Source organism: Telopea speciosissima, chromosome 4 (assembly GCF_018873765.1).
Source record: "Telopea speciosissima isolate NSW1024214 ecotype Mountain lineage chromosome 4, Tspe_v1, whole genome shotgun sequence".
NCBI classification, from domain to species: Eukaryota; Viridiplantae; Streptophyta; class Magnoliopsida; order Proteales; family Proteaceae; genus Telopea; species Telopea speciosissima.
In genome coordinates, this window is record NC_057919.1 from 44,348,007 (window position 1) to 44,373,219 (window position 25,213).

General features: G+C 44.6%; 1 protein-coding gene across 1 annotated transcript in view; it reads left to right on the top strand.

Annotated features, from left to right (window-relative positions):
* LOC122658369 overlaps nt 1-25,213 on the top strand; it is a 100,979-nt gene that overhangs the window by 34,966 nt on the left and 40,800 nt on the right. The window contains exons 3-7 of the mRNA XM_043853295.1: nt 2,416-2,532; nt 2,656-2,738; nt 24,506-24,652; nt 24,753-24,901; nt 24,983-25,113. Coding sequence (XP_043709230.1) covers nt 2,416-2,532; nt 2,656-2,738; nt 24,506-24,652; nt 24,753-24,901; nt 24,983-25,113 — 627 coding nt within the window. The remainder of the gene's footprint in view (nt 1-2,415; nt 2,533-2,655; nt 2,739-24,505; nt 24,653-24,752; nt 24,902-24,982; nt 25,114-25,213) is intronic.

Below are 25,213 nucleotides of genomic sequence, written 5' to 3' on the forward strand. Positions count from 1 at the left end.
GGCTGAAGCGGGCATTATATAGGCTGAAGCAATCTCCTAGGGCTTTGTTGGGTAGGTTCCATAATGCAATGATCTCTATAGGATACAAACAGAGCAATGCTGATCACACCTTATTCATCAAGCGAAATGGGGATAAGGTCATTCTTCTTATAGTCTATGTCGATGACATAGTTGTGACTGGTAATGATTCAGATGAAGTTTCTCACCTGAAGACCTTCTTAGGACGAGAATTTGAAATAAAAGGTCTAGGACAGCTCAGGTACTTCCTTGGGATTGAAGTTGCCCGTTCTCCCAAAGTCATTTTTCTCTCCCAAAGGAAGTATGTTCTAGACCTACTCACAGAGACAGGTTTGTTAGGATGTCATCCATGTGATACTCCTTTGGAAGCTACTACTCGTCTGCAAGAGAAGGATGGTGATCCGGTTGATAGGGGACAATATCAATGGTTGGTGGGAAAATTAATTTATCTCTCCCACACTAGATCGGACATTGCATTTGCAGTAAGCTTGGTCAGTCAGTTCATGCATGATCCCCACTCCACTCATATGGCTGTTGTTCTTTGTAATCTCTACTACTTGAAGTCAGCTCCAGGAAAAGGGATTTTCCTGTCTCTGCATGATCATCTTTGCTTTGAAGCTTACACAAATGCTGACTAGGGTGGTAATCCTGACAGGAAATCCACTTCAGGTTATTGTACCTTCGTAGGAGGTAACCTTGTCATGTGGTGAAGTAAAAAACAAAATGTTGTGGCAAGGTCCAGTGCTGAAGCCGAATTCGGTGCTATGGCCCAGGGCATATGTGAGTTATTGTGGCTTCAGAGTTTACTCCAGGATTTTAGTGGTTCTGTTCATCGTTCAATGATGTTGTACTGTGACAACAAAGCAGCAATCAGCATTGCCCACAATCCAGTGCAACATGATCGTACCAAGCATGTGGCGATCGACAGACACTTCATCAAGGAGAAGTTAGAAAGTGGGCAGATTTGTATACCTTTTGTGAAGTCTGATGATCAACTTGCTGATGTCTTCACCAAAGGGCTAAGTGGAAAGTTATTTCACCCTAGTTCAGTCAAGTTGGGCATGTGTGATATCCATGCCCCAACTTGGGGGGGAGTGTTGAGTTGTGTAACCCGATAAGGGTATTTTTGGTTTTTTCTCTTTGTTTATTCCCAGTAACTAGCATAGTCGGCTCTATAGGGACATAGTTGTAATTCTGCCCTCTTCTTGAAAGCTATAAATGAAAGGGGCTGAGTGAACAATTAATTCACTCAAGCCATTCTCCTATTTTTTGTTTTGCTAACATACATGTGTAACCTCGATTGAAGAAGATTTGAAGAATGAATTGAGTTTATGGTTTGGGTAGCTTGAGGGCTGTGTGCGTGTGCACTCTTCTCCCCCCCCCCCTCTTTCTTCTTATGCGATTTCTTCTCTCTTCCCCCTGCAACTCTGATTTCTTCTTTTTTTAACCGGCCCTCTACCAGAGATGCTTCTGAAAGTCTCTAATGTCACAACCCATCTAGCATCCTCAAGATGACGATGTCACTAGCCTCTTTAGTTTATCTCAAATGGTTCAATTGTAAACAAGAAAGACAAAACAACAGTTCAATTTGCTTTGGGGAATGTAGAGGCCTGCCAGAAATCCATCAGATCTCGGATACCTCGCGGGGGATTCCAGAGTTGATCAAAGGAAGCCCCAAACTGTGCCAATGCAGCTTTAGAAAAAGAGAAGTGGCTGAACAAGTGATTAACAGATTCCCCACCTGCCACACAGAGAAAGCAGACCTGTGGAAAGATAAAATTTCTTCCCCCTCCCTGCAATCTATCTCGAGTATTGAGCCTTTAATGGCTCACCTCCCAAGCTAGGGTCTTATATTTAGAAGGCCCCTTGATTTTACATATCAATTTGAAAGGCTAAGTCCTGTTGGGGTGGGAGTGGAGGATATCAGACCTGAAAAAAGATGTAGAAAAAACCCATCATTGGTATGGGTCCAATTGCATACATCAGGCTCATTTGGAGAAATAATGACATCACTTTTAAAACCAAATTTCTTTTTTCTTGTAACTATGAACTTTCACTGTATTGTACTACCTCTCTACCTAGAAGGTCAATCTAAATCATGATTTTTTCATTAACATTGTCTCCTTGGGCTTGTGCTTTGCTATTATTAAAACTTTAACTCTCTTTTCTTCATTTCCTTTCCATAAAATTATAAATTTATATTAGTTCGATTCACCCCTTTCCTTAAATATTTTATTTATAATTGATTCAAAAGGAAATAAATAATTTGTTCAGTACTTCAGTCATCAATATTTTCCTTTGCATACTTCAATAATGTAGCCGACCCCATTTAGTTGGGATAAGGCTGAGTTGTTGTTGCGTACTGTTATAATATGGTTGTTTGTATCCCAATTGCAGGTGTTGATGTTCCCTGGCTTATTAGATGATGAATCTTTGGTCACTGAATTTCAAACAGTAATTGAAGCAATTGATGATTCTCATGAACTGAGTTTGGCCGGACATCAGCAGTATCCGGTAACTGTCTGCCTGGACTGTCTGCCTCTGAAATTTATATCGTTTTTGTATATTTATTTTCTCCTGCGTTACCCACCTTTTGCTCCTCATAGTTTTCTGAAATGAGTATCTTTTTTCCAATAGGGTGTTTATGCGCTTCTTTTTCTTAAAAGTAGAAGAACTCGTGCTATTGGTTACCGCCTTGCTGGTTACATGGGGAAATTGAGGTATTATTGCTTGTGCACTGTTCTTGCTGCAATTGATTGTTGTTATTGTTTTTCTTTTTGTGGGGATGGGGGGATGATATACAACAACAAAAGGGTATATTAAACGAAAGGGAAAAATACACAGAAACCAAGGACACTAAAGCACTACCAGAGGCCACCAGAAAAAACCCTATACCCCCCTCCCAACACACACACAAACACAAAAGAATGCTATCAGGGAGGAACACCTGCAGAAAAAATAAACAAACACCCCGAACCAGAAAGAAACAGGAGGGAGCCTGCACCACTCCACCATCCCAAAGCACAGAACCCAGAAAAAAAAAACAGGAAAAAGATATTGGAATACCAAGACTAATATAAACTGTCTCTGTGAGTTCCATTGACACTAGAAGACAAATTTCTCTGACTGACCAAACTATTTCTTGATTTTTAACCTCGTTTCACCCAATATTAAGATCTATGGAATTTTAGATTTGAGAAAACCCCAGGCATTAGAAAGTTGAAAATTGCACCTACCACCGAAAATCCAGTTTTTGTTCTTGAACTGGGGGGTTGACTTTTAATCCTTTTGGAATTTGATTTTTTAACTATTTTTATTGGATTCAAATAGGGGATATTTGTTTATTTATGAATAATATCTTAAGTAAACATTTACTTAACTGTTATTTGGCATAAATAAGTGCCTGTTCTGGTTTCCAGTCAGGTTTCCTCAAGTTTCGATGGGGATAAGTGACACTTATATAGGTGTCTAGGTCGAAACATGTCAAAACAGGTCAAAACTTGTCGAGTTGGGTCGAAACATGGGATATTTTAAACTCGCATGACATCTCGTCTCGGCTTCGTGCGAAACTGAGGTATCTCGGTCGAAACTGCAAGTTTCAAGCGAGATTTAATTCCATGATACTACTGTACAATTATCACATATCAACAAACATGTTCCATTCACATTATATCATGCTTCATACAATCAATAATCTGTAACAGTACAGTATACAATCCCTCATATTCTTAACATTATATATATAGCAATGCATCATTCAATACACATGATCCCCTCACATCATTCTACTCATACATGTAAAGCTATGTAACTAAGCAATAACCTGTCATACCAATATACAACAATACTTATATGACTCCTTCACTTAGCCCATACATCATAGTAACCAATAACACAAATACATACAGCCATATACATATGAGTCTCTCACCTTTAAATCCTAATCTGTTTACTACTTCGATCAATGGCATGTCAAAATAGCACTCCCTAGGAAAACAGATTTCTAAGACTCAAGAACTTCAAGTTCCTTCATTCCTCTGCTTTTCTCTTGCTCAATTCTCCTTCTAATCTTAGTTTCAACAAATTCCGTGAAGCTCCTGCCTTCTTCTATTCTTCTTCTTCTCTTTTCTCCGACTCAGCAAACCCAAAAATGAGAGAATCGATTTACCTTAGTCTAACTTAGGAAAACTAAGTACTAACTCAAATCACTAATCTACTTTTGGTCTAATTAGTCCAACTAATCCCTGTTACAAACTTAGATAAATTAGACTACTAACACACTATTCACCTAGTCAAACTTTGCTTAACAAAGCATTTGACAGCACCTGGGCCAGCACATGAGACCTCATTGCCACCTCTTACTTCCCATGCTAGGTGGCTGGGCTGACTGTGCCACAACCTCCTTGCCATGCAACATAGCTGCCTTCCATTGCCACCTCCTCCTCTTACATGCACATGGTGGCTGCACCATGATGCTACATGTAGTCCAATGGCATGTTGCTAGTTGCCACCACATAGATTCCACTAACTCAGTTAACCTCCCATTAGTTTAACTAATGAAGGTTAACTCTTAACTAATCATAGCTACGACTAACCTTTTTTTTTTAAACCCGAATATTAACTGGGACCGGGGTCGGCCCCTAAGATTTTATTAATGTCAAACCGTGGAAAAAGAATACAAGGGGTGGACGTCCCGCCTTACCCATCCCAGGGAGGAAACCTCTCAAAACTAGAACAACCCCAAACAAGCTAAGACATGAAAACTTCTCATTATACTCCGGGAACTGGTAACCTAGCCCTGTCTTCCTGAAGAATACTCTGCAAGTCCCTTGGTGGCTAACTGCCCGTGTGGAAAACAACGGAGGCAGAAGTATCACAAGCTAGGTTGGCAAGCCAATGCGCTGCCCTGTTACTTTCTCTATAGGCAAAAGCTAAGTGAGGCCGAGAGGAACGGATGAGGGCCATAGACTCTTGGAACCAGTACCATCCCCGCCAGAAGCTGCACCTCCCTCGTTGAAACATCCTGATAATGGTGGAGGAATCTGAGTTCACCACAAAATCAGTCAGGCCCAACTCATGACACAACTTCAAACCATCTATCAACGCCCGTAGTTCAGCAACAGAATTGGTGCACTTGCTATAGAAACTAGAAAAGGCTGCCAAAACAACCCCTTCCTTATCCTTGATGATCCCTCCACCCCCTCCTAAACCCGGATTACCTCTACAGGCACCATCAACATTCAGTTTAACTGAGGAGAAAGGAGGGCACCAATAAATTGGGATCGGCCGCCTTAGTCTGGCAGGCGGAGCCGACAAGCCCAAAACCTGAAGAATCAAACCCTCCCTAGGCGAAACCGAGGCTCCAACCTTGAGAGAAACCGGTATGCCTTCCACCCAATTTTTTATAGCCTCAACAACAGTATTCACTGATCGTCTGCGCTCCCCGTGCCTTTTGTTGTTCCTTTCCTTCCACAGCTCCCAGACAACAAAGGAAGGTAGTAGGCCAGTAAGGAAAGCTTAAATGCTTTTAGGACTCGTTGCCTCATGCCAAAACAGGATTCGGGTTCTGGCATCCTGAGCAGAAATCACACTAATGTCAAAGAGACATGAGAAGAAGTTCCAGACCGTTGTAGCAGTATCTCCTGAAACAAGACAATGGTCCGTTGTTTCTCTCCTAGGCCTCCCGCAACAGTTACACCTAGAAGCCAGGGGAATGCCAATAGCCATCAACGACTCATCTGTGGGTATTCGGCCGTTGAAGATCTGCTAAGTAAAAAAACCAATCTTTGGGGGTAGGGACTGGTTCTAGATCCATCTGGCAAAGGGGACCTCAGGAGATCTATATTGCACCTTATTCCAGGCAGATTTAGTAGTGAACTGACCATTACTAGAAGGGGTCCAGACCAGAACATCCTTCTCTAAACCCACCAGCTCCTTCAGAGCAGCGACACTATGCCTAACCACATCAGAATGAACCTGGTCCAGAATGGATCGCTTTCGTTAGCCATTTTCCTCCAAAGCATCCTTGACCCTCAGCGACATGTCGACCGTCAGTGAATTATCCACAAAGTCTATCAAAGGTCCAACTCCCACCCAATTATCCAGCTAGAAACAAATATCACCCGACCCGATCAACCACCTTGACTTGGTCTGGACGAGATCCTTGTGCACCAGAGTGTTCCTCCAAGACCTCGAGCCTATCCCGCTCGAGTCAGCCAAAGCAAAGTGAATATATTTAAAGAACTTTGCCCTGAAGAACTCACTCCACAGAGAATGGTCAGCAAGAATTCTCCATAACCCTTTTAAGTCTTAAGGCGAGACCGAAATCTTCCAAAAGCCTGACTCCCAGTCCCCCTTTAGCTAGGGGCTTACAAACTTTCTGCCAGCTCACCCAGTGTCTACGCTTGCCCCACTCCGAGTCTCCCCACAGAAAATCAGCAAAGATGCCATAGATCCTACCCAAGACTGCCTTAGGCGGGTCCAGGGTTGCAAGCACATGGATAGGGATGGATGCAAGAACATGCTTTAAGAGAGTAACACGACCCCTAGCAGACAAAAGTTTTCCTTTCCAGCCTGCCACCTTGACCCTTATTCGAACAATCAACTCATCAAAGTAACAAATTTTAAGCCTTCCAGAATGGAGGGGGGACCCCAGGTAAGTGATCGGGAGCGGCTTCCTTGCAAAATCAGTAACAGACCCTACCATCCAAGCTCTAGCTGACGAGATCTTGTCACCCAACAGGATGCAGCTTTTGAGTTTGTTAACCATTTGCCCTGAGAAACCTTCATTCCTAGATAAGAAACCCATAATTTGTTGCAAAGATCGCTTTAGACCCTTTGTGAAAATAATGGTGTCATCTGCAAACAAACAGTGAGAGATACTAGGGCAACCTCTAGGCTGCCGAAAAAAGTTTGCACGCCCTGCCACAAAAAGATTTTTCATCCCCCTACTCAGAACCTCCTCCGCCAGAATAAACAGAGCAGGAGACAAAGGGTCCCCCTGTCTCAAGCCCCTGGTAGATTTGAAAAACCCAGAAGCACTGCCACCCATGACTACGGAGAACCAGCAATTCTCTGTTGTCTTCCTAAGTAAATTGATCCAAGCTTCAGAAAACCCAAACCTTGACATGACCAAATAAAAGAATCCCCACTCCAGACGGTTGTAAGCCTTGGCCATATCCAACTTGAGGATCACATTGCCTCCCCTTGTCTTCCAATTTAAATCATGGGTGATCTCCTGGACAATGGAGATGTTGTCATGGATGCACCTTCCCTGAACAAATGTGCCCTGTTCTTCGGCAACCAAGGCAAGGAGCAGCCCTTCCAACCTGGAGACAATAATCTTGGCAATAATTTTATGGGAAAAATTACAAAGGCTAATGGGCCGAAAATCAGACATTACCTCCGGGATGTCCTTTTTGGGGACCAGAACCAGGTTAGCAAAAGTGAAGCTTCTGGGAAGAACGCCCCCTGCAAAGAAATCTCCCACTGCTGCCCAGACATCTCTAGTAACAGTTTCCCAGCAAGCCGTGAAGAAATATCTTGAGAAGCCGTCAGGGCCTGGGGCACTATCACAAGACAATGAAAAAACCGCCCCTTTAACCTCCTCTAGTGACGGGGAAGCCAAGAGCATAGCATTATCCTCCTCTGAAACAAGCCTGGGAATTTGGGCAAGCAAATCCTCATCAACCACACACCCTTGAGTTGCAAAAATGTCAGAGAAATGATTCACTGCCGAAGCCTGAATACCCTTTTGGTCAATGATCCACTCTCCATCCTCGGACTTGATTCTGTGGATACCACTCTGCCTTCTCCTAATGTTAACCATGGAGTGAAAAAATTTAGTGTTCCGATCCCCCTCTCTGACCCAAGTTGCTCTTGATTTCTGCTTCCAAAAGATTTCCTCCTGAAGCAGAACTCCATGTAAAGCCTTCTTAGCCACTTCAAAGGCCAACACCGACTCAGCGCTCCCAGCCTGTTCACAGGCTACCTCTGCCCTACTAATTGAGTCCTCTGCATCCCTTATATTTTGGTGGATATTGCCAAAGACCTCGCTGTTCCAAGTCGGAGAGCAACCCGAAGGCTTTTGAGTTTCATGAACAACACAAAAAGTGGCGAACCAAAGACAGGCGTCTCCCACTGACCCTTAATGAATGCCTGAAAATCCGGATGCAACATGTTAGAAGTCATGTAATAGGGGTAGTTTAGGAACTAGTCTCATTACTTTTTGCCCTATTATGTAATTCTGTTCTTTCTTCTTTATTTCCCTTGTACCTCCCTAGGGAGATGAATGTAATTTTCTCCTTATTATGTTTGAAGTAATATAGGTGTATGGAGAAGTTTCTCCAACACAACCGATTCACAACCTAACATATTCTCTTCTCTCTTCTCCCTTCTCTTGTCTCCTTCTTCTTCCTCCAACTTCTTCCTCCTCTCCTACTTATCTCCCTAACCTAAATCTAACTACAACCTCATTTGCTGAAATTTAAATGCAGAGATAGACTTCCCACCCACGTCTGCAACAGAGAGCAAGATTGGCGCATGATCAGAGCAAGCCCTATTATGATGAACAACCTCGCACCTGGGAAAAGCAGCTACCCAGGCCGAGTCAACCAAGAACCTGTCCAACCTAGCCATGACCTTTCTCACGCCTCCCTGATTGTTACACCAAGTGCAAAGATTCCCACGTAGCCCATGTCAATGATGGCAGCATTACTCACAAAATTTCCAAAGTCATCCAGAGTTGTCGAACAAGCCGGTCTGCCACCAGTTTTCTCAGAGGGAGACAATGCCGCATTAAAATCACCCCCAACTGCCCAGGGAAGAGCGGAGGTCCTAGAGAAGCGAACCAGAGCATCCCACAAAGCCTCCCTCTCCACCATCGAGCACAATCCATAGACAAAAGTGGGAAGGAAGCAAACCCCATTAGAAGCCAGGCATTCCAGAGTAACAAACTGGCAGTGTTCCTCCACTACTTTAATCTGAAGAGAGTCCTTCCAAAAAATCCAAAGCCTTTCCGCAACATGCACCTTGTTGAGGCCAACCCTTCTCAGCATTACTGGTGCCTTAGCAGGTAGCGCTTTCGGTTCTGCAATAGCCACAATGCCAAAATTATGTAATTTGACTAAAGCCTTCAGCCGCCTAGAAGTAGGCTTATTCCCTATTCTCCGAGCGTTCCAGAATAAAAAATTCATTTGGAACTGGGAACAACAACATCTACCGGTCCCATTGACCTTGTGATTCTCCTCTTGTGCCCCCCCTTAGGAAGACGACGCCTCTTCAACACCTTCCGCCTGTACACCTTTGCAACACTGGAGGCAACAACCCGCGCCACTACCCGCTTAGCCTTGGGGGGCCTAGCCGACTCCACCAGCCTTCCCTACTCGCCCAACCTGTCAAAGGTTCTGTGAAGCCTCCCCTCAAGGGAAGCTCGAAAAGCTTTAAAGCTGTCCAACAAAGCCCCACGGTCTCGACAGACCAAGCTCAATTTTGCAACCTAGGAGTCATCTCGAGCACAGGGCAAACCAGCCTTGTCAACAAAGAACGGCGTCGAAGGGCCACCCACTGATTGCGAGCCTTTAGGCAAGACCCTCTCAGCACCTGCGCCAAAGGCATAGAACCCCTCGAGGCTCGCTTGCTTGGGGATGTCAGACACAGTCACCCCCACAACCATATTGTCCACAACCGTGGCAGCACAAGACGTTTGCTGCCCTTGAGGTGTCACGACTGCCCCTTCAGAATCTGAAATCTCCCCCTCTTCTAAAGCCCCCGAGACCACCACCTACCCTGCCGTAGCAATGGCACCAAAGACAAAGTCATCCGCAGCCACCAACGTTCCGCCACCAATATTAGTAGAGCCAGCCGCTGCCAGAGAGCGCGGCAACGACGCCCCCTGAGCAGCAGGCCGCCATCGACCACCATGCCCAGTCCTGCCCTGCTCCTCCGAAGATCTCCCGTGCCTAGGCGCAGAAACCCCAGGCACATCAGCAGCGGCTTACGATGAGCCCTCCCCCATCGGAATAAAAACTCCATTCGCCGTACGATTCTCACCACCTTCATCAACCGCCACCACAGTGGCCTTCGCGACACCATCAGCAGCGACAACACTGCTCGAGCCAGGAAGCGAATTACCCCCTTCTTCTTCCTGTTTTTAAGACAGACGTCCTTGGGGTGCCCAAGCTTCGTGCAACGAACACAGTACACCGGCAATTTCTCGAAGATCACCTTATGGTAAAACCCATCTCCACCACACCCAATCCATACCTTCGATGGATGTGATGCTTGAAGATCAACCTCAACACACACCCGCGAAGCCACAGTGCGAGTGCAATTGGCATAGCGCTATCCACCTTCAACACCCTTCCAATCGCCCCAACAATTGAGATCAGGTAGTTCCCCTGGTAGAAATTGATTGGCAGACCTGGCAAGGAAACCCAAACTGGCGCAAGGGGTGATTCCCAACTTGAAATAAAATCCGAGGTCCACTTCATAAATCGCAAACGAAAGCCTTGGATATGAACATGTTCCTTCAAACACACTTTCACAAAATCCGACTGAAGAGCAAATCGCAGGAGCATATGCCTAGGGTCGAACGTCGAGACGATGATGTCCCCCTGGAAGAAGAGGGATTTCTTCAAGAACTCCTTAACCTTGAACAACGATGGCCTTCCAAAGCTGCACTTGGCAATTAAAGCCGAAGAAAAAGCACGTTCCAAGAGTTGAACCTCCTCTTTGGAGAAGAAGATTGCAGGGTCCCCAAAAAAGGACGAAGGCTTTTTTAATTCCACCTCTGCAGGTGGGGTAGCAAGAGAATGAGAGACTGCCTCCGTAAAAGACACTGGTAGGGCCCCAGCAGAAGCAGATCCAAGCCTTGGATCAGGTGGGCGGCCCTCCCGAGAAGGAGGAGACGCCATACCTAGAACCCCACGAAAAACCACTATCCTGCGCCTCTAGAGCTACTCGCTGCTAACTAGTGCCTCAAGATAATCACTATTGCACCAGCTACGGCTAACCTTAACTTTGCTTAACTAACAACTAACAAATCAACTTTATTAACTTAATCAAGCATTATTACTTAGTCAAACGTATCTCCAGCCACCTCCTTCTTCTAGGACATGTGGCTGCCCCTCTTAAGCCACCTCAAGCTTAAGCATGCACATGGTGGCATCACCACATGAAACCATGTGGTCCAATCCTAATCAGCCACCACAAAAAATCCGTAAGTCACTTAATTCCCTCTTAGTCTAATAATGCTAATTATACTAATAAACTATGGTTATTACTCAGCTGCCACCGCCTACTTCACTATTCACATAATAAAAAGAAATCAAATAAACTTTATTAAATCAATATAAATATTCCAAACACCTTCATATAATAATATTACATTGTAACAATTAAGAAACAATATTAAAATACCCCAAAGTATCATTTCAATGTTTTAGAACAATTTAAAAGGATATTGAAATAGTAGTAAAATTTTCCAAATCATTATTATATTATTAACATGGAAATGTGGGGCATTACACGGGATCGGTGGATTTTGATCTGATTTGGCTGGAATCGGCAATCCAACTCCGATTCCTCAAACCATGCCTCCTGTAGACCTGAATTTTCAAACCTCTATTTGGCCGCCAGCTCCAGTTGGAGTGAAACTTGACTGATGGGCATGGAATCTTTGGGTCTACCTTTCCACAACTTTTTGGTTCATTCAATATGCCATCCAGCAAATTTTTGAGTTTACCAGATATGCTTATCTCGTTGACCAGATGCACGTTATCTTACTAAATGGTATTACTAATTTAAGAAGTAAATACAAAATAAGATTCTTGATCTAATTAGACTTTCTGAAATTGAATTCCTGTCACAGATTTATATTCTATTGGAACATCAGTCATAACTTTCTTAGTGTAGGCTTGTAGTTTGGAATAACCTTTCAAACAATATCAATACCATGAGAAATATAGAAATTTTGACTATCCAAATATAATCCCCAAGAGAAGGGGATAATTTCATTTTCACAGCCTGTTATGATAAGCTTATCATAATGGTCCACTATTTTAATCCATGTTGCAGGATGATGATGTGATTCTGACTGTTGGATAGACAGGTCTAGGTTTGGTCTTGACACATGTCAAATTTTCAGAACCTAACTGAATTAAATGCCCTCCTGTGTATTATTGGCATGCATCCTTGAATTTTTCGCCCTGTAGTCCTTAGATTTTCAAAGCTTTTCTTTGCCACTTGGTGATATCCGTTAGAACTGAAACTTGACATGTAGGCATGGGACCTTGGGGTCTACTTGTGCACAAAATATAGGCCCAATCCAACATGCCATATTGCAGATTTTTGGAACATATCTAAACAGATTGTTTAGGATACTTTTTCCTAAGAAAAGTGGTTGAAGTGCACATTAGGATCCAATACTACTTACTCAATTCTGGCTCCAATTCTTTAGAATTGGAGAATTGTGTTTGGATGCACTATTTGCGTTTCCAATTCTTCTCTGCTTTGGTATGACAGAACCCCCCTTTTCCCCATTTGCTCTGGTTTCTTATGCTTTTACTGTGAAACGCCGAGAATGCTCCACTAAAGCATGTGCAATGCACGATCTTTAAAGCCGTGCCTTAGAATTGAAGAACTGGGCTGAATGCCAATTCTGAGTTCTTTCTTAATTCTGTGAATTGGCCTCCAAAATTGGAGCAAAAAATATACGTAATGATGCCAATTCTAATTCTTCGCCATAATTGAGAATTAGAATTGAAACCAAAAGTGCACGACATAACCATTTTTTTGTCTGTAATATAATGCTCTCAAACACCAAAACTGATGCAATGGTTTGTGATGAGCAATCAAACCATAGGAATTATTTTGTAGGATGGTCCTGTATCAAACTATCATATTTACAGCATGGGCAAGGAACTTTTAGTCATGAGGAATCAAACTACTCCCTCGTAAATGGTGTAAAGCTGAAACTAATCTGGTACCACTCTCCTTTCAAATATGTGCATGAATTACTGCATGATGTATGCTAATTGACAGCAATAGTTATCACTAATAGTTGCAGTCCCAAACCATACTTAACTCAGCTCAACTGAAAAAAACATAGGTTATTCAATTTAATTGCCAAGGTAATGCTGGGGATACCTCATGGTCTAGGAAATAAACCTTTTTCATCTTGGGCCCTAGTGTGAGAGGATCATCCCTGTCTAGCATAGTTGTCAAGGCGTCGCCTAGGCGATGCCTTGGCATCAAGCATTTTTTTGGATGGGTGCTTTGGTTTTCTAGGCGTCTTGTTGGTGTCGCCTGTTTTTTTTACCCCCTCAACGGCCTTGGTTCGCCTAGACGCCATGACAACTATGCTGTCTAGGAAATAAACCAGCTTGCCTGTCTCCTGGCACTTCTTGTGAGTGGTAGTGTGGTTTTTTTTTTTTTGTGGATGAATAAATAAGTTCATTACCAAAAGGGAGAGAAAGAGATAGGGGGCCCCGAAGGGAAGAAAGAAAAATAAGACAGCAAGCCCAAGCCTTAGGCAAGACCGGCTGGAGCAACTAAAGATACATTGGAGAGACCCTAGGAATCAACAATGAGCCTGTTCCTTGGGGTGTCTAAACACTGGGAGGGGGGGAGCTAGAAATAACTTTGCATTAATTTCAAAAGAAATGGAATCCCAAATCTTTTGGTAAGAGCGAGATGTGGAGGTCCATTTCCTGATATTGCGCTCCATCCAAATGTGGTTGAGAGTAGCACAAAAAGCCATCTTTCCGACCGAATCGCAAATAGAGGAACCCGCATAGGTCATATCAATCCATATCCATTCTCTAGAGAAAGGGAGAATTCTTCTGCGGGCAGGCCAGCATTTGCTGAGAATTCCTTTCCAAATGGCAGCGGTTGTAGGACAATCAAAGAAAAGATGATCCAAGTCTTCGGCATTGTGCCAACAAAGGCAGCAAGCAGGGGAGATTGAGCTCTGGCGGCTGCGGAGAAAGGCCTGAGTTGGAAGACAGTTGGTGAAGACCCTCCAGGCTGTGAAGCAGTGACGAGGAATGTGATGCTTGAACCAAAGAAGATTACGCCAAGGAACCAACGGGCCTTTCAAACGAATGAGATTCCAGGCTGCCTTGGAGAAGGAGCTTGAGTTGTTTGACGACCAAGTAACACAGTCACCTCTTGCCACTAGCCTTCTTGGAATGGAAGGAAGCTCATTCCAAATAAAGTTAAGGGAGGGGGGAGCCCAACCATCTTGATCAAGGATGTCAGCCACCAAGGAGAGTCTGTTGACACTCGAAGCATAAATGATTCTCGGAGTGACCAAGTGGGGAAGAATTCCCAATGGGTGCCAGTAATCCAACCAAAGGTAGGAAGAGAGACCATCACCAATCTTGGAGCGAATGACTTGAAGCACCAAGTGGCGGTTGGCAAGAATTTTATGCCAGACCCAAGAAGCATTTGACAAGGCTAAGGCAGTCCAGATTGAGTCCTGACGAAGGAGACCCGAGTATATCCAATCAGCCCAAATACTTTTCTTTTTTGAGGCAATCTTCTAGATAAGCTTAATGATACCAGCAGAATTGACTTCTTTGATTCTTCTAATGCCTAGACCACCTTCCTTTTTGGGGAGACACACGGCAGCCCAGCTAAGGGGATGGAGAAATCTCGAGGAATCATTTGCCTTCCAAAGAAAAGAAGCTATGAGGGATTCCAAGGACTGAATAATGGCTTGAGGGAGGCCATAAATGCCAGACCAGTAAATGTAGGACGACTCCAACACTAATTTGATAAGAATCAATCTGCTTGCATAAGAGAGAAGCTTGCATTTCCATAGTTGAAGCCTGTTTCGGATAAGGTCCAGCATAGGATTGCAATGGTGAGCAAAGAGTCTTGCTGGAATCAAAGGAAGCCCCAAATATTTAACTGGCAATAGACCCTCAAGAAACTCAGATTTCTCAAGGAAAGCCATTTTGTCCATCTTTGACGCCCCAGCAAAGAACAACTGAGACTTTGAGGAATTGATGCGGAGACTTGAAAGCTCATGGAAGCACTTAAGACAGAGCAAAATGGACTCAAGCGAGGCAATCGAGGCCTTAGAGAAAATCATCAAGTCATCAACAAAAGCCAAGATTGATTGAGAGCTTTACACTTGGCCAATGGAGAAATGTGCATCTGATAAGTGCTAAGCTGGATTTCTTTGGATAGAACTTCCATCGCCAAAGTAAACAAGTAAGGGGAAAGAGGGCATCCTTGACGAATACCATTGAAGCTCTTAAGTATCATGCCGGACTACCATTAACCAAAACTGAGAACTTTGAGGAAGAGATACAAGAGCTAATCCGGTTGACAAAAAAACCAACGCATCTTAGTTTACTCGTATCTCCTAGACGTTGTGACAACTATGGTTGTAATAGTAGTCAGCTACATAAGTTACTTGTAACTTTAGAACACTCCCATTGTTGGAGAGGTTTTTTTTTTCCTGGTTGGGTATATATTTGTTATATAGAGTTTGAGACTATTAGTCAACTCTATCTATATTTGTAAGAGCCTAAGGGCTCCCCCCTAACAATTTGATGAATAAGAATTTGTTTTTTTATTTTTCCTTTAATGGAGCTGTGAGAGACAGATTAGCTACCGTGGGAGACAGCTGCAACCTCCGTGAAACTCTGAGACCGATCAGTTGGGAAATCTGATCTTATTCTCTGACCTTACTCCTTTTCTGCCTCCTTACAGTACCAAGTAAGTACAACCCTTGTTCTTAATTCTTTTCTAAAATTTTTCTTTGGGATTCTTCAACCTTTTATTAAGAGAATATAAGCCTGATCATGGAGTAACATCACAGCAGCAACCTCAGTGAGACTCTGAGATCGATCAGGTGAGAAATCTTATCTTATTCTCTTACCCTACTCCTCTTTTTCCTCCTTACAGTACCAAGTAATCTAACCCTGTCAAACAACCTTGGTCCTCCCTTTCTCCGGCAGCACCTCTGCTAAACCTGCTGGACATCCTCTTCATTTCGTCCCCCCTACCTCCCTTGATGCTTCCAAGATTGGGTTCTGCTCCAAAGGATTACTCGATGATGAAATCTCAAAATGGCAATGCTGCCTTGTGGGGAATTTCCTGGGTAGCAGACCTCCTTGCCATGTTGTCAAGTCCTCCCTTCTGAAACAATGGAGAGCTGCTGGCGCAGTCTACATTTACTTGCTATCAAGTGGGCTGTTCATCTTCAGATTCTCCAACGATTCCGATAAAGCTCGTGCGCTGGAAGGTGGGCCCTGGCAGATTGGGAAGAAACAGATCTATCTCCGGCAGTGGGACCATCGTTCCTCACTCAACAGGATCGACCTCAAGCTCATTCCAGTTTGGATTAACCTACTTGGGCTCCCCTTCCATTACTGGTGCCCCTCTGGACTTAGCATCGTCGGATCGACCATCGGCAACCCCCTCTTCTCCGACGAGCGCACCAAGAGAATGGATCGACTCTCCTTAGCTCGCATATGCGTTGAACTCTGTACTGAAGACCCTCCACCGGACTTCGTCACCATCCAGGAAGAAGATGGACACTCATTCACTCAGCGTGTTCTCTATGAAGGCCTGCCCCACCACTGCTCTGTCTGCAAGCTCTTCGGTCATACCTCCAAGAGTTGTGTATCAGGTTCTCCTTCTTCCAAGAGTCACTCGACTTCCCTGTTTGCTCCTGAGGCTCAGGTCGAGGCTGAGACCTTCGTTGAAGATCACAGACCTGCTCCGTCTTCGGTTCATGTGCTTGCTACGTCCACGGCTACAGTGCCTGCTGCTGGTTCAACTGACGCTGCTGGTTCTATCGCTGCTTCTAAAGGCATCTCGATGGACTCCATCACTGCTATGGTCGCTGTTGGTTTTATCGCTGCTTCCAACTTGATCGATTCCATCGCTGTTTCTGCCAACACTGGTACTGGAGACACTTCTAGTGACCGGAAAAAAAAGAGGAACCGCCATCGGAGGAGTCGCGGGGAACCAGACAAGACTCCAGCACCTGGCGAGATCCCCGAGGCTCACCTGACGCTGGCCACAACAGGTTTGCTGCGCTCATGGACCTCGATCCTGAGGCTGTCTGTGATGCCGCTGTCTCTCCGGTTCTTCAGGAGCCCAGGGAGATCCTACACGAAGACCTGCAACCTCCCTCTGCAAACCCTCTTGAGAAACACCTATCGCCCCTGCTTCGCTCCCTTTCCCCTTTTGCTAATACAACCTCGAAGCCCCCCATTGCTACACTTTTAAACCCCTCCACTTCTAGCTCTTACCTACCCCCAACGTTGGACCCTGCTCCCCAAAATACCCAGTTGACCTTTCCACGTGGCCCTCCCCTTGCCTCATTCCACTTAAAAATATTTCCTGTTGACCCGACCCAATTACCCACCTCCCCAACCCTTTTAGCCCCACTTCTCCCCTTTAACCCAACCAACTTGAACCCAACCAAACCAGTCCTAGCCCCCCATACCGGTTCAACTGGTCCCTCTTCTCCCCTGGTTTGCTTCCCCCCCTTGCGTGATTACTGTCTCCGGCCCCGCAGTGTTCCTCCGGGGTCCAGAGTTAGTCCATTCACTGGTTGGCTGCCCCCTCCACCACCCCTCCCATGATCCCTTGGACCATCTGGAACGTCCGTGGGCTTAATGCTCAGGCCATACAAGCTAAAATCCAAGTCGCCTAAAGAACTCCAAATCCCCCCTTTGTTGTCTCCTTGAAACCAAAGTGCTTGAGCACAACTTGTCCCGTATTGCCTACTCTTTGGCCCCCTCTTGGTCCTTCCTTTCCAAGTATGACCATTCCCCCCTTGGCCGCATTTGGGTTCTGTGGGATCCCATAAAATTCCATATCTTGCCCACCTCATCTTCCTCCCAATTTCTCCATCTCAGCATTTCTGATCACCTCCATAACCATCTCTTCTTTACCATGGTCTATGCCCTCAACCGCCATCCCGATAGGATCCCTCTCTGGGAGAATATCCGCTCCATCTCTTCTTCTATTGGTTCCTCCCCCTGGGGCATTGGAGGTGATTTCAATGTCATTCGCTTTTGTTATGAAAAATTGGGTGGTTCTCCTATCGACCACCAAGTAGTTGTAGCCTTTAACTCCTGTCTGGAGGACTCTGGGCTAAACGACCTCAGATGGTCGGGTGCTGATCTCTCTTGGCACAACAAGCGCTCTGGCTCTGACAGAGTCCTTGTAAATGATCCTTGGCTTTACTCCCTTCCTTCCTCTTATGCCTTCTTTGACCTTCCTGGCCTCTCCGACCATTCCCCCATATCTCGTTTTGTCCTTCCTTTCCTTTCTTTTGGCCCAAACCCTTCAAGTACTTTGACATGTGGTCCTCCCACTTTGGTTTTTTGACCATTGTCCAAATGGCTTGGAACATCCCAGTGCATTCCTTCTCCTCTCCTCTGCTTGCCTTCTCCAAAAAGCTCAAGAATGTCAAGGTGGCTCTCAAAGTCTGGAATTCCTCCACGTTTGGCAACATTTCTTCTCATGTCTCCTCTTATCGGGACACCCTCTCCTCCATCCAGCTCCGCCTTCAGGCTGACCCCCTCAACTCCTTCCTCCCTGAAGAGGAGATCCTCGCTGCTTTTGACCTTTCCTCTTCTCTCTCCCTTGAGGAAAGCTTCCTTAAACAGATATCCAGAATCAAATGGCTTGACCTCGGCGACTCAAACACCGCCTTCTTCCACCGCTCTCTCAAAGCCCGCTCCAACTTTAACTCCAACTCCATCCTCTCTCTTACTTCCTCTGATGGCACTGTCCTCTCCTCTGTGGATGCCATCAAAGCCGAAGCTGTGAGCTACTTCACTGGTATCTTTTGCCCCCCTCCTCCCATACCCTCCTCTCTACAGACCTTATCAACAAATTCCTCCCCCCCACCTCCTCAACTCCCTCAGCTCCATCCCCTCCGACTCTGAAATCACCTCCGTTGTGCGCTCCCACAAAGCTTGTAAAGCTCCTGGCCCCGATGGGTTCAGCATGGGATTTTTCACCACTTGCTGGGACATCATCGGTGTCGAGCTTATCAGTGCCAGTTAGAGGTTCTTCTTCAACCCTCAGCAGATCCAAAATATCAACCATACCTTCCTCTGTTTGATCCCCAAATCCTCTGGAGCTTCTTCCATGTCCGACTTTAGACCCATCTCCCTTTGTAATCTCCTCTACAAATTCATTGCTAAAATCCTTGCCAACCGGCTCAGCCTTGTCATTGATTCCCTTGTTAGCCCCAACCAATTTGCCTTCATTGCTGGGAGAAGCATCTCGGACAACATCATCCTCTGCCAGGAAATTGTCCGAGGCTTCGACCGCAAGTCCCACTCTCCTGCTACTCTTCTAAAGATCGACATCCACAAGGCTTTTGACTCCGTCAGATGGGATTTCATCTCCCAAGTCCTCCTCAAGATGTCCTTCTCCCCCATTTTTGTCAATTGGATCCACTCCTGCATCTCCACTCCCCGCTTCTCTGTTCTCCTGAATGGCAGTCCTGCTGGTTTTTTCCCCTCCTTGGTTGGTATTCGCCAAGGCTGCCCCCTCTCTCCTTTTCTCTTTTGCCTGTCCCTTGAGGTTCTCTCTCGCAGTATCCAGTCCAAAACCGACCTCCACCTCATCTCCCCTACCCCTAAGTGTAAGCCTACCAACCTGACCCACCTAGCCTTCGCAAATGATCTCATGATCTTCTCAAAGGCTGACCCTCTCTCCATTGCTTCCATCATGTCCTCCCTCAACCTTTTTCAGGGCCTCTCTGGTCTTCGCATTAACCTGTTAAAGTCCCAGATATTCCTTGCCGGAGTTTCGGACACCACCAAAGCCTCCCTCTCCTCCCTCACCGGCTTTACCATTGGCACCCTCCCTGTCCGCTACCTAGGCCTCCCCTTCATCCCTGCCAGACTTTCAGCCCACCACTACTCCCCCATCCTGGACCTTCTTTGCAAGAGGTTGCAGCTTTGGAAAGCCAAGCTTTTATCTTATGCAGGTCGCCTAGAGCTTATCAGATCGGTGCTCCAGTCTTACTACATTTATTGGAGTGGAGTTTTTGACCTCCCAAAGGCTACCATCAAGGCGGCTGAATCTATTATGTGTGCCTTCCTTTGGAAAGGTGTGGACTCTGCCAGGTTCCTTCATCCTATGAGTTGGGCCTCCCTTTGTGTCCCCAAATTTGAAGGAGGACTTGGGCTAAGGAGAATAAAAGATGTCAACATTGCTGGATCCATCAAACTTATTTGGAAGATCCTTACCAACAGAACCTCCATCTGGACTTCTTGGTTGTATGCTGGGCCCCTCCGTAGAGATTCCATTTGGTCTGTTAGTCCAGGGACCGACTCCTCCTGGGTTTGGCGTAGAATTCTGCAGATGAGACATTTAGCCAGTGATGCCATTTCGTGCTTGATACTTTGATAGATGATGGTACGAGTACGACCACCTTGCTTTGGCTGGACAAGTGGCACCCTTCTGGTGTCCTCTCTTCTATTGTGAGCCCCAAAGATATCTACTCCTCCGGATTGGACAGATTCGCCCATGTTGCTGCTATCATCTCCAGAGGCTCTTGGTCCCCTCCCACCTCCCCTCCCCCCCTCGCTGACCTATGGAGCTCCCTTCCCCCCATCCTCCCAGGGCATCGAGGTAGAGGCGACACCATCTTATGGCTTCCCTCCCAATCGGGCAGATTGAGCTCTCACTCCGCTTGGGATTTGGTTAGACATAGAGGGACCCCTTGTCCTTAGTATAGAGTTGTTTGGTTTCGTGGTCACATACCTCGCCATAGCCTCACCGCTTGGCGCGTCCTTGCTAGCTGCCTTCCTACCCAAGCCTTCCTTATTTATCGGCATATTCAGGTCCCTCCCAACTGCTGTCTCTGTTGGAATGGGTCTGAAGATGTCGATCACCTTTTCTTTACTTGTCCCTTTGCTGCCTCCATCTAGACCTGTGTTCTCTGCCATTGTTGGCCCGGTCGGCGCTCTCCTCTTCCTCTCAGCAGGGAATGGATTTGGATTGACATGACATTCGGAGGGAAGTCGATCTGCGACTCGATTGGCAAGATTGCCTTTTGTGCCACTATCTCTCACATTTGGATGGAACGCAACCTTAGAAGATGGACATCCAACTCCCGCTCTTTCGACACGATTTGGAAGGCCATCTTTTTTGATGATTCATCTAAAGTTAGATCCCTCCCCCTCCGTGATGTGAAGGATTCCCCAAGGAACAGGCTCATTGTTGTCTCTTGGGGCCTCCCTACATCCATTTTGCGCCCTAACTAGTCCCTAGTTTCGGCTTGCTGCCCTTGGGCTTTTATATTCCCTCTTTTTCTTCGTCATTAAATTTTTATTCATCCAAAAAAAAAAAATACAGCCCTTGTTCTTAATTCTTTTTTAAAATTTTTCGTTGGGATTCTTCAATCTTTTATTAAGAGAATATAAGCCTGATCATGGAGTAACATCACAGCAGCAACCTCAGTGAGACTCTGTGATCGATCAGGTGAGAAATCTAATCTTATTCCCTTACACTACTCTTCTTCCTCCTTACAGTACCAAGTCAGTACAACCCTTGTTCTTAATTCTTTTCTTAAAATTTTCTGTGGGATTCTTCAACCTTTTATTAAGAGAATATAAGCCTGATCATAGAGTAACATCTGGAATTTTTTAACCTTGTTTGGTTGCTGTTTCCATAGCTGGCTACACCCCTGTTTTGGGTGTGTTTTTGCTGCTAATAGAGGCCAGTTTCTAGGGACATCCAACCCTTAGATTTACCTGAGATTTGGAGGGTTTTTCTCTGTCTTAGAAGGGTGGTTTGAGCAGACTTTGGTCCCCATCAGAGCTGCTGATTGACTGATGTCATAGTTCCTAGATTTTAGGAATTAGTAGTTGCTGATTCTGAAACTACCCCCACGGTTTACAATCTGACCATTGGATCGTCACCAAACATTAGGATTAACTTATACTGATAGAAAGGCCTACTCGACCTGAATTGCAGCCAGATCTGTTTGGTAGATTGTTAGATAGCGGTATTCTCTAAATCCGATTTTTGTAGATAACTTGTGATCCTACCTTTGGGTCGTATTTCTGAATCTGTGTTTAGGGTTTAGGCTCCATTACTTTGAGTCTTTGTTTACCCCTGATAGGTTGGAGTTCCCTTTAAGTCCATATGGGTTTGCGGGGTTCCTTTGGAAGTACAAATTTGTACAATTTTTGTTCGACTCTGGAAAGGACAGAATATCTAATGTAGCTCTAAATCTGAGAAGGATCCTATTAAAGGCCAAGCAACAGGATCTAAAAGGGACTGCTGGTTCGAATGGGCAGAATTAGGATTTTTGGTCAATTTCTAGGGTTATACTTGGGAGAATGGAACTGGGTTTTATTTGGCAAAACTAGGCAGGCTTTTAAAGGTATAATGGACTAGGTTAGATTAGGTTTTAATGAGGTTTGAACAGAATTTGAAAATCTGGAAATTTTAGGGTTATGGTTTCGGGTTTTGGAGATGAAGGAACGGATGAGATCTAGGGTTTAAAGGAGGATTGATGGACAGAGGTTATAACCGAGTGTTAGTGGCAACAAAAAGGGGACTCGACTGTAATATGGGAGCTATTTGATGGTGGATATGTAGGATCTGTAATTTAGGGTTTTCTAGGTTTAGTAGAATTGAAGGGGATTAGGGTTTTTGTGTTAAGAAGGGGTTGAAACTGAGATCAAGCCGAGGGTATGACCTAATGGATCTGAGGTGTGAGTTTGAGGAGATTCTGATGGGGGAATTATGGCTGGACAGGTTTAGACTAACTAGGGTTTATGAGATTCAACCATAATAAAGGGGGATCGATTGGGGGGGGGGAATTAGAGGATTAGGAGAAGAAGATACTGATCAAATTGCAGCAGAACTCTACTGGCAGCAGCTTGAACAGGGTTAAAGGATAGAACCACCTTCGGATAGGGATCCTCCTGGCCATTACGGCGCAAGGAGTCTCAGGAGATCCACCTGCCCTTCTTCCTTGATAGAACCACGAGGCAAAACACTCTAAAGAGCAGTAGCGGCAGAGAACACTTCACGATTGGGAGACTTCAAAACTGTCTCTTCTGTTTTTCTTTATTAATATTTATAATAATAAGAGGGCCAAAGGCCATCCACGATTCAGCTTTGGAGTTTGACTCCTTGGCTGGATCAAATTACATTCCTAATGCAATCTAAACACTTCCCTTACTTAAGTCGTGGAAGGAGTGTGAAATTTAAAACAAAAACTTAAAAGATTCCTAAACTACCTTTCTAAAATTGTGGAAGGGAGAAATCCTAACTTAAAACAGCTGATTAATTGAAGATTCCCTACTAGCCAATAGGATTTAAGAACCTATTAGCCAATAGGAGCACTTCACTTAAATTAGACCAATTGAACCAATTGGATGCAACCAATTTAAACCGGTTCAATTTAAAAACAGAAAAATAAAGCTAGGTATAGAAAATCTAAGTAACTACTAAGCTATTAACTAAGTATGGGGGCCAAGGGCCAACCCTAGCTAACTACTCAATGGGCCCCACTTGGGAGTGGGGCTTATTCCTCTTCTTCCTATGGGTGAGGCCCTTTGATGCTGCGTCAATATCAACCATAAACCACTTGATTCAAAGTGCACTACCCTAGAATGTCTGCATCTATACCTTTGCTACAGATGAATCACTCAACCTTGTACTTTGCAATGCATTTTTGCATTGGAGGTGTGGCATGTTATCCTGGATGAGCCAAATATTTGTTGGTCAACTCGTAACAACTTGGAAAATCTGGAGGTTGGAAGATGTAAAGAGTTAAGGGAGCTAATTTTTGTAGCTGTCCTCTAGAGCTTTTTGAAAGAAGAAACAGGGTGTTGAAGGAATCAGGGAGCCTGCCCATACCATTTGATGGAAACTTGAAGGGTTTAGTCATGTATAGCTGCTGTTAATCTTGAATGTCACAGATATGACTTAAATATTAAGAAAATTTTGCTCGTAAAAAAAGTATTGCATCCACACTTTGGAGTCTATCATCAATTTACTGTTTATTTCCTGCTGTCTGTAATGCTTTGTGAAAATAACGTGCCATTATCACAAAGTGTGGGAACACAAAAGAAGTGCAATTCCTCGTCTTTAGAGCATTCTCATTATGCTAATAGCTAGCTTGGCTCTTCTTTCTCCAATTGTTTTCTCTTAGTACTTAATCATAGTTATCAAGGCGGCAAGGCGCCCATGGCGTTGGAGAGGGTCTAAAAGCAAGCCAACACCAACAAGGTGGCAAGGCGCCCGCCTAGGCAACCAAGGAGCCTGGACGCCTTGATAACTGTGATCAGACTTAATTATTTGCTTCATTATCCATTTCTATACAGAAGGTGCTTCTATTTTTCATGATGTTCTCTTCTAGACATTTGACATTAATCTGGCAGTTTAGGTGTAATTTTAAGTAACCGTGTTTTTTTCATGAACAGAGTTTCTTGATAACTTATCAAATCATATTTGTTAATTCATTTGTGCATAGGAGAGCAGCAGATTTGGAACCTTTGCAACCATTACTCAAGAAATGTATTGGTCTTTTAGAAACAGAGGTTTTGCCATCAACATTGGAGACTTCAAGGCCAAGAGTACAGGTTGAGCGTATCACTGTATGGCTTGGAATCAAAGCATTGTAGGAAAATTGTGGCCCTAAAACTGAATTGTCATTTTACTTTTGGGTATCTCAATGAAATTTTCTTCTAATCCTACTTCCTTCTTGATATACATTGAAGGCTTGGTTTTTTAGAACCTCCAGCATTTGAAGAAGGAATATTGGAACGATATCCTATTTTTCTCAGTATTGTACTCAACCATGTCAGTGACGATTCACTTGAATTCAGTTATGCGGTTAACTGCTTGAGACTACTGTTTGAAATGCTTGGTAAGTTCACCTTTGGCCTTCTACTTGTCAATGAAATATTCTTCTTAACACGTAATAGAATTTCCTTGAGTGTGCCTTTAGGATGTAAGCTTTGGTTGAGGACGTCATTGTCACCAAGTGTTATGCGCAACACACTATTGGGTCAGTGTTTCCATACTCGAAATGAGAAAAGCCATAAAGAAATTTTTGATCTTTTCCAGCCATTCCTGCAGGTGAGTCCATGGACTGTGAATCCTTTTGTTTAATTTTTTTGACTATAGTTCTTTGCCGTCATGTTGTTCCTTGATTATTGTCATCCTTCTTGGCTTCTTG